Here is a 13,604-nt window from a genome sequence, read left to right on the forward strand (position 1 = left end):
CCAAGATGTGAGGGAGGGTGGGAGAGGTGGTGAATGGCAGCAGAATGGGTGGGAGTGGAATTATGCCTTTTGATTTTGTCTACCTCCCTTGGAAGGGATAAAAAGCCTTTGGTATATGTATGTATTACCCTTATACAATCCCCTTGTTGCCATCACCCACTTGATACCAAAACTGGCTTCACATGGGCATGGAGTTCATTAAACATGCAATATCTTGAAAATAATCAAAGGATTATAGGCATTGATGTTAATGACAATTTCTTACTATTACAAATTACAAGTATCATACAATTGTAAAAAAAGTGGTGAAAAATAATGCCAATGAATTACTCAAGTAGGATGGTCACAACAGACCTCTATAATTCTCCATATAAATGAAAACCAATGGCAAGGAATTATTCAAACAAGCATATTGTCAAAAGATAATAATAATAAAATATAAATAAATGCCTAATCTCATATCCAAACCAGTAAAAACTAATATCAAAATACTGGGCAGGAGTGTAAAAAAAAAAAAAAAAGTTAAATAAATGAAAACTCATGACACTGAATTTCTTCTGAACAGGAATGTTATAACAAACCTTCATAATCCTCCCTGTAAAGATGACATGAGCACATCGTGGGTCTTCAGGATCAAAGCCTTTCTCATGGCAGTATGAACTCTGGGCTTCTGACATGGTCAGTGATGCACGATTATCTTCCTAGAAAGACAAAAAAATAAATAAATAAAAATACATACATACATACATATACCAAAGGCTTTTTCCCCCTTACAAGGGAGGCAGCCAAAAAGAAAAAGGCATAAAAACCATTCCCACCCATTCCATTCAGAAAAAAAATAAATAAATAAATAAATAAAAATCAATAAACAAATTAAATAAAATAAAACTGTAAATTGTGTATGCATATTTTGGTATGTGCATTGTATGCATTGGGATGGTTTGGACACATGGAAAGGAAGAGTGAAGAAAAGTTAATAAAAGAGGTGTGGAAGGCAGAGGAGGATGGAGTGAACTAGAGGGGACAACCAAGGATGAAATGGATGGATGGGGTAAAAGGGGCTTTGAACAAAAGGAGAATGTCTGTTGAGCAAGGAAGGGAGAAGGCAGGAGATCGGAACAGAATGGTTGTGTATAGATGATACTTTAATGCAAGGAAGTGAGGGGATGGGGGAGGTATTGGAATGGTTGTGTGTGAATGATATTTTGATGCAGCTCAAAGGGATTTCTCCCAGTCTTTAATTTCTGCAGGAGGGAATGGGGAGGGAGGGTTACCGATTAGGTGAAGTGGCCTTGTTATAGATGTACTATGTCTTCCTGCATTGTTTCTGACCCAGGATAGTGGGCAGGAGGCAGGGGTGATCTTTCATCCAAGAGGAGCTAAGACGAAAGGGAAACAAGAGTGGGATGGGTGGGAGTGGGTGTGTGACTTTGACTTGGTTACCTCCCTTTTAAGGGGGGAAAAAAGCCCTTAGTATATAGATGCATGCATATATGTATGTTTGTACAAACTGCCTTCTCCCCCTTGAAAGCTTTGTCAAAGCATGACTCCTTTGAAGAAGAATACAGAAATGGGGTTCCCCTGTCATCTCATTTTGTCCCATTTTGTCACCTTTTACAACACACATTGCAATATGAAGTTTAAGAAAATAAGAGGTGATGTCCCAGTAAAGGAAAAATTAATGACAGCTGAAATGAGGGATAGCAGAAGCTATGATGCTCAACAGTCCTCTACAAGTGAAAATTAGTCTCCAAACATACAACAACATTGCCTGACTGGTACCACTGAAGTTCCAAAGTCAATCAATACATTGGCCCAGGTCTTTCTTACAGGAAACCCACAGCCCCAAGGTAACTTAACACAGCCGGTAAGTCACTCAATGAAAAGATTTTGTGTTGGTCTTGTATTCTTTGTTTCTTATGATTGATATGAATTTTATGGCTTGCTGCTGTACTACTCTTCCCAATTTATGTCTTTAATAAGATCTGGTGACCATCTATCTTATACCAAGGGCTTCTTACCCCTTATAAGATACGCACCAACTCCCACCCATTCCAATCCCACCCATTACCCTTGTTACCCTCCCATCTTAGCTCCTTGTGGATGAAAGGTTATCCATGTCTCCTGTCCACTGCCCAGGTCAGAAGCAATACAGCAAGACACAACACATTCACAGCAAGATCACTTCACTTAATCAGTAACCCCCCTCTCTCTGTCCCCTAATGCTGAAAACAAAGAAGATGGGAAAAAATCCCTTCAAAGTGCATCAAAGTATCACCCATACATAGCCATTCTCCACTCACCCCTATCTCCCTCTTGCTCAATGCCCCTTTCACCTCATCCTCAGTTGCCCCCTTAAGTTCACTCCATCCACCTATGCGAAGCTTCCACACCTCTTCTGTTAATCTTTCTTCACTCATTCTTTCCATGTGTCCAAACTATTGTAATACTCTTTCACCAGCCTTTATTTGGTATCTACTTTTCCACACCCACTCTCCTCTTCACCTCCTCATTTCTCTGACACTTCATCTCAAACACATTTATACTTCTTTCTGGCTCTCTCAAACTCCAAGTCTCTGCCACATACAGTGTCATCGGTAACAATAACTATTCCAAATGTGGATGGACCAATGATCTCCAGTGCCTGTGGACTTTTCAAGTTGAAAAATAATACTACCAATGTCAGTATCCTATTTGCTTTCTCTGATGCCAGAATACAATGCTCAGTTGTTTTATATTGGATTGACTTGTTTAATGTGTGTTTCAGGGAGGGGAATGTGCCAGAGGATTGAAATATTGCATATATAGTTCCACTAAACAAAGGAAAAGATAAATATGAATGTAGTAGCTTTGAAAGGATCAGTCGTGAAGTGTAATTGGAAAGGCACGTGAGACTTGTTTAATGTGTGTTTCAGGGAGGGGAATGTGCCAGAGGATTGAAATAGTACATATATAGCTCCACTATACAAATGAAAAGATAAATATGAATGTAGTACCTTTGAAAGGATCAGTTGTGAAGTGTAATTGGAAAGGCATGTGGGAGGGTGTTAAATGACAAAGGATTACAAAGGAAACAGAGGGTTATATTAACTGAGGAAGAACATTATGGGTTTAGGAAAGGAAAACTGCGTGAACCAAAATTTTGTAGCAAGATGGATATACGAGAAATTTTCTAGAAAAACATTAAGATCTCTCTTGGGCTTTTATGGACTTGGAGATGGCATGTAACATGGCTGACAGGAAGATTTTGTCCAATGTGTTACAGATGTATACAATTAGAAGGCTGCTGAGGTCAGTAAAAAGTTTTTACCCAAGTAATACATTTCATTCACCAGTTTATGCATCTAAAGATTACACCAAGATAATGATTTACATTCTTTTCTTTTTTTCTTTTGGATATGCCCAATAGGCAAATAACTTTACATTCTGCATTTTGTTTCCCCATTAGTCTTCTTCCTGTGAACAGTGCAATTGTAGGTGGCTGAATTTTCTCTTCCCTTACCTTCAAATCATGAACAGACAACTCCATTGGGGTGAGGTACATGTATGGAATTCCTGTTGATGTTCCCAAAGGTCCATCGCTGACACTGAACACATTAGCAAATGGGAAACCTTCAATATTTTTGTGTACAGATGTTGTTGCCATTGCAGCCCAGTCTGGAAGAGGAAATCCATACTTTCATCTCATTATACATCTACAGACCATCGGTCTCTTCCCCCTTATCAAGTAGGTAGTGCTCAGGTAAATAAAATCACCTATGTGACAAGAATATAACAGCTCATAAATGGGTTCTATCATAAAACAAGTATGTCAAAGTATGTCCCTCTGCAAAGCCCCATTACTAGCCACTTATGATGTTTGACTCCATAATAAATTACTCTTTCCAATTACATCCCCCATTGCTTTGAATTATGTACACCAGATGAAGGGGAGGACAGTGAGTAAGGGATGGGAGTGAATAAATAAAGTAGATGGACGGGGGTCGCCAATTTAGTGACGCAGCGTTGCTGTGGATGTGCTGTGTCTTGCGACACTGCTTCTGAACCGGGGCAGTGGGCAGGATGCAGGGGTGACCCATCATCCAGGAGGAGCCGAGATAAGAAGGAGGAAGGGGGTGAATGGGAGTGGAGTATGTGGGGATGGAATGGGTGGGAGTGGATTTTATGCCTTTCTTTTTAGGCTACCTCCCTTGTAAGTGGGTGAAAAAGCCTTTGGTATATGTATGTATATTGTCTGCTCCATAGATTTCCTGAGTGAAGGTAAACCAGCTGTAGCTGTCAGACCCAACTGTGCAAGTTCTGTGTCCTGGTGCATTATGTCTGACCCATGCAGTATGGAAAGGATTACAGATGACCCTGCCTCCATGAGGTGCTAAGATGGGAGAACCAACAAATGATTTTTTGCATAGATGTAGGATAGGTGTACGTTTCCACTCTGCCATCCCCCTTAAAAGAGGGGAAAAATCCTACTAATATACATAAGCATGCAAATAATCCCTCATTTTATGCTATCTACCTATATATCAAGAGCTTTTTCCCCCTTACAAGGGGGGTAGCCAAGTCAGAGGCACGTACCTATTCCCACCCATTTCACTCCCCCATCACCAACCACTCCTATCCCAGCTCCCCATGGATGACAGGTCATCCTTGCATCCACTAATTCCCCGAGGTCAGATGCAATGCAGCAAGACACAATACACCCACAGCAAGGCCCCCTCAAGTAATCAGCACCGCCCCCCCTCTCCACCCCCTCATGCAGAAAAAGAGAAGACAGGGAGAAATCCCCTCGGGCTGCATCATTTTATGCACCTCCCCAATATACAAATTCACACATACCTAATCAAAATCAATCAATATATAATAAACCTATTCTACCATGTCACCATTTCATGCATAACAACTTCACAGTTATGTGAGTTAGGTCAGACTATTCATTTGTGCAGAACTTGTGTATAACTTGATTGCTGCCTTATTTGCTGTACTGTGTGAAACTGAATTAAGGACCTTTGTATCAGCATGCAACTGTTTCTATTTCACCAGCTGAAAGTGGTAGCAAGAGGAGAACAGTTGCTGATTGTCAGCTCCCCATGTGTGATAAAAGTTTAATAAATACAGATGAAATTAATAGAGAAAGATTCTGGTTCCAGTCCAGAGACAGAGGTGAGGAGGTTGACAGGCTTTGAAAATGGGCAGCTTTGCTGTCCAGCTTTCATGACCACCATATGCAGGTACAGTGAGACCTCTCATTAACAGACGTTAATTGGCTGTGTTTGGGATATTTTCACTTTGTTTTTGGTGTTTTGGAGTGGTTTTTGGGTGGCATAGTGATTGCACGCACTAAACAACAGCACCAAAAACACCGAAAACACAGCAAAAACACCGCAAACACAGCTAATTAACGTCCATTAATAAGAGGTCTCACTGTACTTGTCATTAGTCCCTGTGAGTAGATACGAGATTTTACTCAACACAGACAAATGATGTGTGCTCTGGTCTGTATGGGCACCCCAAAAACAGTCTCTCAAGAACCGACTCCATATCACCATGCAGCCAATACCCCAGTGTAGTAAATTAATCAATAATTCAAGAATATTACAGCTCACATCTATTATAGATAATAGTGGCATTGTTAGAAAAATGAAAGTAATAAATTAGTTTTAACAACTATAATATTAACCTATAAAGAGTGAAGATATCTCATAATAGTTTTTCTCCATGCCCGACAATTTTCTTCAACTGAAGAAAACTTCCCCATTAAATGATTTGAGATTATTTTCATTAACCTATAAATAGAAGGCTTCCTACTGATATATAATTTCTGACTGCCAGCAGAAGGAATCCACCTGACATTCAAGTTTAACTTACCTGATATGTGCATGATATATCTTGCGGTTTTGGCCACTTCATCATGTGGGGGTGGATCAGGCCAACTGACTGACATCTGGCCTGATGCAACTTTGACAGTTTTGGTTTTATGCATATTTGGCTGCAATATACAATTTGCATGAAAAACAAAACTCAAAACATTTCACTCGTTCATAGTAAAGCATACTTCACAAAGTCTACCTTGGTTTGTGTTGTAAAATTTTATTCTATTGAGGCGCAGACCATAGACTGAAGGATGTCTCGGGGATAGAAAACACCCTACATGCCTAAATATGTGCTTTAGTAGAATGAAAAAAGGCCAAGATCATACCAGTAAATCACTGTGCTAAAAGAACATATTGGAAACAATAGGAGGCATACATGGAAAACTATTGAACTGGATGGAGGACTTCCTACATGGAAGAAAAATGAGAGTGGTGCTCAGAGACAAATATTCTAAATGGGAAGAAATGAGTAGTGGCGTCCCACAGGGGTTACTAGCTCTGATAATGTTTGCTATATATGTAAATGACATGGACGAAGACATTGAAAGTTACATGAACTGCTTTGTAGATGAAGCAAAATTATAAAAAAGGATAAACTCCAAAATTGACTGTGACTCACTGCTGAGGGATCTGAACAAAGTCTCAGAGTGGAGCAAGAGATGGAAGGTAGAATTCAATATCAAGAAGTGCAGTATAATTGAATTTGAAAAAAGCAAGAAGAGAATAACAGTACAGTATAAAATTGAAGTTGAACCAAGGGCATGGTTCATTAAATTCCACACTACAAAGTCCTTTGTAAGGGGCACTGTCCTAGCCTTCCAATAGGGGAGAGTTTGTGACATTAAACCATATCGCCATCATCATCATAAAATAATTGATGGAAAAGAAGTAAAGAAAGTAAATTCTGAAAGGGACTTAGGAGTGATCATCACCAAAGACATGTCGCCAGATAAACATATAAATAAAATAGTCAGAAAAACATACAATTTGTTGAGATCAGTAAAAGTGGCCTTCAAATACCTGGATAAGGAAATGATCAAGAAAATACTGCAAACATTAAGGCCAAAACTGGAATATGCAGCACTGATATGGTCACCCAGTACAAAAAAGAATATAAGAAAATTAGAAGGAATGCAAAGAGCAATGACAAAGTTGGTCCCAACACTTGCAAACCTGACATATGAACAAAGATTAGTCGAACTGAAATTGCCAACCCTAGAACAAAGAAGAGAACAAGGGGACCTACTAACCATCTACAGAATTATGAAAGAAAAAGAATGCCTTGATAGAGAGGACTTATTAAAGCGGGACAGAGGAAAAACGAGAGTAAATGCAATTAAACTAAAAAAGGATAACTACAGAAGAGGCATGAAAAAAAAAACAGCTTCCCACACAGAGTGATAGATATATGGAACAAATCGGATGAAGAAATAGTGTGCAAACACAATACAAGAATTTAAGAACAAACCTGACCTTGCGAGATACAAAAACGGGTCACCAAGAGCATAGCTGCCCTTCCTATACAATACAACTAGGTAAATACAAAGCTAGAGAGGCAATCATATAAATATAAATTTCTATCACCAGTACCAGACATTAAAAATTATTCATCTTACCAAAAAATAAATACAGAGTTGAGTTCTACCATATGTGTAGTAAATCGCCAAGGCTGCTATACATATTTCTACACAATTGCACTGATCACACTGACATTCATGTTGGTCACCCCATTTCCCCCCAATCAATCCTATAGTTGTTCAATATGTATATGTATGGATAGAGTCGTATGGGAAGTAAATGTGTAAGTGTATGAATTTGGTAGGGCAGGGGGGAGGGATGTGGGAAGTGAGCCAGCTGTTGTTTATGAAGGACAGTGTTTATTGCTGGTTCTGAAGAGAGATGAGCAGTTAGCGTCTGGAAGGGGTGTGTGGAAGGAGAAAGAAGAGAGTAAATGAGGACTAAAGTAGTGATGAGATGAACAAAGACTGATGATAGTAGGTTAGATATAAGCATGAAAGGTGAGAAGTTGGAGGCAGTGAATGAAGGAGTAGATGTGGAAGTAAACAATTGAGTAAATGATACGGGTGTCTGAGTGAAATAAAATGTTTAGGAGTGATTGTATCCTAGTGCTGCAATGAGCACATTTTTTTTTTAATATAAATAAGGTACATAGGAAGAGTTTGAATGATTTTGAGAATAAGTATTTGAAAATATGAGCAGCATTACAAGAATGGATAGAATGAGATATATGGAGGTGAACCAGAGAACTGAGGTAGAATGAGCTGTCGGACAGGATAGATCAAAGAAAGTTGAGGTGGTCTGGCCTGGGCAAATGGAAAAGATTGAGTGAGGAAAGACTAGCAAAATGGAGTGTGGAAAAAAAAGCTGTTGAAGTGAACTTAAAAGGAAGACCAACAAAGAAGTGGATGGATGATTTAAGGTACACTTTGGATGCACACGGAATGTCTGTCAAGCAGAGAGGAGAGTGCAAAAATAGGAATAAATTTACTGAGATTGTGAAAGAATGAAAGGATAATGTGACTCAAAAGGATATTCTTTTTATGGCTACAGTATTTTCAATGGATTAGGAGTGGGAGTTGTCACATCATAAGGTGGTGAGATTAAATCAGCTTGGACTAGCTGGCATTGTCATAGAAATGTTGTGCTTCCCTGCATTATTCACAACTTGAGTAGTGAGGTGGGAACCAGGAATGACCCTTTGTCCATGAAGTGCTGAGATGGAAGAGCGTTAATTTTTCTTTTTCTGTGAAGTGGGTGTGTATTTTGACTTGGTCACATTCCTCATAAGGGGGAAAGAGGCCTTTGATGCATATATATAAATACTACAAAATATTATGCACTAAAAGAACTTTTATTTCAGTGGAGGGCAGTGGAATGTCTGACCACCTGGTGGAAGGGGGATAGTAAATATTATGTGGAGATAGAAAAAAAGGGAGGCAGGCAGAGGTGCTGAAAGTTAGCAAGATGAGCAAGAAAGGAATGAGGAAGAATATCAGTCAAAACTGAGAGGCATGGAATGCGATGAAAATGAAAAGGGAAGTGGCCACAGAGGAAGAATGGTCAAGTTTCTGCATGAGGGGATGGAGAGGGGGGTCGCCGAATTTATGAAGCGGCCTTGCTGTGGATGTGCTGTGTCTTGTGACACTGCTTCTGACCCAGGGCAGTAGACAGGATGCAGGGATGACCCATCATCCAGGAGGTGCCAAGATAAGAGGGAGGGAGGAGAGTGGAGGGGAGTGGAATATATAGGAAATGGAATGGGTGGGAGTGGTTTCTATGCCTTTTTCTTTTTGGCTACCCCCTGTGTAAGGGGAAAAAGCCTTTGGTATATGTATGTATGGTGTGGGATAAGGAGGACAGATAGGAACAAAGGGTGGTGAATAGCAGAATGTAGAGGTGAAAGTGGTGGTGGCAGAAATGGAGTGAGCATGTGAGGAACAATTGCAAAGAAGAAATGAGAAAGTATATGACAAGCTTAGAATATAGATGGTAGTAGACCAAAAGAAGAGCATATATGAGGTGGAATAGGTGTTTGAGAATCTTGAAAAGAATATAAAAAGATATTCTGGAAGAAGTAAGAATGAATCATAAAAGCCCAGTTGGGTTAGTCAGTGAGTCTACTGCCCCATGCCACTTGTAGGAAACCCGTGGTTCCCAAGTAACAAGTGATGGCCACTGGGTGGGCTCACAAGTCATTCAGAGAAGAAACATTAATTAATGTATGGATTGTCAGTATGGGTCAATATAAGTCATTATAGAAGAAGGTGTCCAGTGTTGTCTGTGTGGTACCTACATCCCACCCGCCATCCATACCAAACCTCACACCGTATATTTGTTTGTTATATTAGACAAATGGTCAGTAGGTCTAATTAGGGTCAATATAGCTGAAATTCAGAGTAACAAGACTCAGTATAGCAAGTGTTTACTGTACTTTTAAATCACAGTTTCTGTACAGGATCCTTTATCAAACAAAATTCATAGTAATAAAGCTGAATCCTTCCCATTTCACCCAAACAAAAATCTTAAGAATGCTATCCGAGCTTATCTTCTATATGATACAATTACTTAAAGGCTTACAATCCATAACTCCTTTACTACAGCTATTTTATCTATAAAATGTATCCTGGCTAATACTAAAGTTCAATCAGCTTGGAGAAAGTCACCATAATGAAAAAGTCATTACCTCTAGATAGGTTTTTGGTGGTTTCTGATGAAGAAAAAGTTCCGACTTTACGGTTTCTTGCTCCAATTCAATTGTATACAGTCCATTATCATTGACCTTGCTTTCAACCACATTTACCTGAAAAATATTATAATATTCTTAATACATCAATATTTCAATAGCATCCATGAAAAAGCATTACTTAACACACCAAATAACTGTCCTACTGCAAGCACCACAAGATTTAATCCCAGAGGAGAAAAAAAAAAGACTTGTGACAAATGAGTTACTCTAGGTTATCTATGACTAGGTCATTACTCATCACAGAAACAGTATCAATACAAATTCAGCCTGAAAACTAATACCATCTGCCAAAAATACATAAATCATGATGTGGACACAAAACTCATCTTATACTGTACAACATTAACACACCAAAGAGAGCAATCAAAACTTTCTTGCAGAAAACCTGTGGCCTTCAGGACTTACGGCCCAACTCAAGACATTTAGAACATTTTGTAGCCACAGGTCTCATACAAGAAAACCCAGGCAAATGACCTAATGACATTAGTTAATAAATATCAAATAATTCCATTCCTATTATACTCATCCCTTCAATTCCTTACTGTCCAACTCATGAGAAAATTGGGCCACATTTCTTCATTCCCAGTACATCACTTAATCTATACTTTGGCCACAAAAGAAATGTTTACATTGGCAATGCAAGTGAAAAATTGACACGAGATTTGCTGTTAACATTTCACTTGCATTCCAGCCATATGAAAAGTGGGAGGAGCTTGGTATGATGTGGTAGGCTACAGCCTGCCTGCCTCCATTGTTCACCAACACAGCATGCCTTAGTGTTCCCCCAGAGCTCAGTGTGAGTGTTACATTTTCGCTGCTCCTCAATGCCCCTTTTTACATTTTTCCACTGACTTTGATGCCCTATTACACGGCTCTTGATCATCACAATGGATCATACCAAGCTTACAATGGAAGAAAAGACCCATACACTCCCCCTACTCAAACAGGGAGTACCAGTGATATGCATAGCTGTGGACTTGAACATGAGCAGACTGCTGATCTACAAACTCAAGAAAGTTGCTGCAGCACTCCCCGAGTGTACAGTTCCAGAAAGAAAACCGGGGTCTGGGACCCAAAGAAAGGCCTTCCATAGAACAAAGTTCTAAAGAGAGAGGTGAAGCAGAAGCCTTCAATAACAGCAGTGGAATTGAAGAAGAAGCATCCAGACCTGTTGCAAAACATCACTGTCCACACGATCCAACATCACCTCCAAGAACACCTTGGTCTTCCATGCCAACGCACCTCCAAGAAGCCACTGTTCACGGAGGCCATGAGGAAAAAAAGAGGCAATATTTGCAAGAAATACAAGGACTGGACACCTGATCAATGGAAAAAAGTGGCGTTCAGTGATGAGAGCACCTTCCGACTTGTCAGGGGGGCTCCAAGGTGATGAGAGGGCCCAGTGACGTGTTCCAATATAACCCTCAATACACCATCAAGACTGTGAAACACCTGAATAGTGTGATGGTGTGGGGGTATTTTAGTGATGTGAGGGACTGGGGTGGACTATATTTCTTCCTAAAAACATCACAATGAAAGGTGATAATTACATCAAGGTGCTAAAGGAACATTTGTTGGTGTTTTATGACTTTTTTTATGTACGATGGAGCTCCTGCCCACAGGCCCAAAGGTCTGAAAAAGTTCCTCACAAAGAACAATATTGAAGTGTTGGATTGGCCAGGCAATTCTCCCAACCTAAATCCAAATGAAAATGCCTGGAATGTAATGAAAAATGAACCGGAAAAGTCACATCCTACCAACATCACTGACCTGAAGGGGGCCCTGAAGATGTGGGTATTGATAAATGTTTCATACCTTGAGAATCTTACAACTTCCAAAGTACTAAATGTAAGCCTAAGGTACCAATAAAACAAATGTAAGTTGCACTTTTGAGTTTTATGATCCAAAAATCCCTAGTGAAAACATTTCATTTGTGGCCACTCTATATTCAACAATATAAAGTAAAATATTTGAAATAAAATTAAGCACTCTTCTAAAACAGCATTATAATATGCACACGAAATCTTTAAAAGGTAAATACAGATGTAGTACCTAATCCAACCCATTTCTCCAGATTTGTTGAAAAATTTGTTATAATCATCCTATAAAAATAACTAAAAAATCAAGTCTAAATTGCTCAATTTAGAATTCTAAAAACAATCCAAATTATAAATGCTATGATTTACATTATTGAATAATATTGCACAAAAACAATATCAATGAGAATACTGTGATAATTTAACAAACCTGAAAAAATGCAATGGTGAGTGTTGCCATACACATGATGACGGCAATCACCATCACCACATTTCGCCACGCCATGCTTTTCTCTGGTTCCTGAAACAATACTTCAACTTAGAGGTGTGGAGAAGGCAATTAATGTACACACATATACTATACTCAAATGTTCATGTAATGAGCCTTTTACCATAAATCAAAAATAGTATGTTGTTGACAAACATGCAGAGGAAAAGAAATTACAAAACACAATCATCATTATGACTCTTTTGCTATGGAAATGACCCCTAAACTGAATAAATATTATCTGGCATTAGTTGATATACAACCCTTAACCTCTTCAATACAAGTGAGATTCTCATGGGCAGCATCAGCTGCCTGGAGTACAATGAATCAATGATGCATCACAATACTCGCATTATAAAATATAAAGTTATATCTGTATTACTCATTCTCTTTCACTCTGAATATTAATAACCACAGAAAATATGATCAAGCCAGTTCACAAAATATGATGGTCACTCAGCTACAACTACAAAATAAACATAATCAAGACGCCAATGCTGGCATCCTCATATACCCACTCGTACCTCATGACACATATGCTGACAAGAAATAATTGTCTCAAATTGTCAGGAAATAGATTTAATTTGGAAGTGGGTAGAAACAACTTTGCCAACTGTGTAGTTAATGAATTAAATAAACTTCCTACAAAGGCAATGCAATGTAGTTCAGTTAGAAGCTTTAAGATTTGTTTAGATAAACACTTAAGCAAGATCCTGTAATGCCTGGCATTTATTTTGTATTATTTGTTTATCTGTTATTATTTTGTCTGTTTATTATTATTTATTATTATTTATCTGTCCATTTATTTACTCACTTTTCTTAATCTACATTCTACCTCCAACCCAAATCCTCCCTTTCCTGCCACTTGGGGGATTAAAAAGTGTAATGAGAAATAGACAATTGGAAATGAATGCTAAGAGGAGATTGTATGAAGGAGTGATTGTGCCAACAGCACTGTATGGGGCAGAAATATGGAACACAAGGAATGAAGAGAGGAGGAGTTTGAATGTGTTTGAGAGGAGGTGTCTGAGAAATATGATGGGGGTTACTAGGCTAGATAGAGTGAGAAATGAGGAGGTGAGGAGGAGAACAGGGGTGGAAAGGGAGTTGGGAGATAGGGTTGATGAAAGAGTATTAAGATGGTTTGGACACATGGAAAGAAT

General features: G+C 38.9%; 1 protein-coding gene across 6 annotated transcripts in view; it reads right to left on the reverse strand.

Moving 5' to 3' along the window:
- LOC143019973 (protein CREG1-like) overlaps positions 1 to 13,604 on the reverse strand; it is a 52,538-nt gene that overhangs the window by 11,738 nt on the left and 27,196 nt on the right. For 4 of the 6 annotated variants that reach the window (XM_076176034.1, XM_076176033.1, XM_076176031.1 and 1 more), the window contains 5 exons: positions 12,385 to 12,474; positions 10,075 to 10,191; positions 5,866 to 5,986; positions 3,503 to 3,657; positions 582 to 701 (listed from right to left, as the gene is read on the reverse strand). In XM_076176034.1, the coding sequence (XP_076032149.1) occupies positions 582 to 701; positions 3,503 to 3,657; positions 5,866 to 5,986; positions 10,075 to 10,191; positions 12,385 to 12,459 (588 nt within the window). In that variant the 5' untranslated portion in view covers positions 12,460 to 12,474. The remainder of the gene's footprint in view (positions 1 to 581; positions 702 to 3,502; positions 3,658 to 5,865; positions 5,987 to 10,074; positions 10,192 to 12,384; positions 12,475 to 13,604) is intronic. The other 2 variants (XM_076176035.1, XM_076176036.1) reach the window with 1 other exon arrangement.

This window comes from Oratosquilla oratoria, chromosome 38 (genome assembly GCF_046742065.1).
Source record: "Oratosquilla oratoria isolate Oo_2021 chromosome 38, ASM4674206v1, whole genome shotgun sequence".
Lineage (NCBI taxonomy): Eukaryota > Metazoa > Arthropoda > Malacostraca > Stomatopoda > Squillidae > Oratosquilla > Oratosquilla oratoria.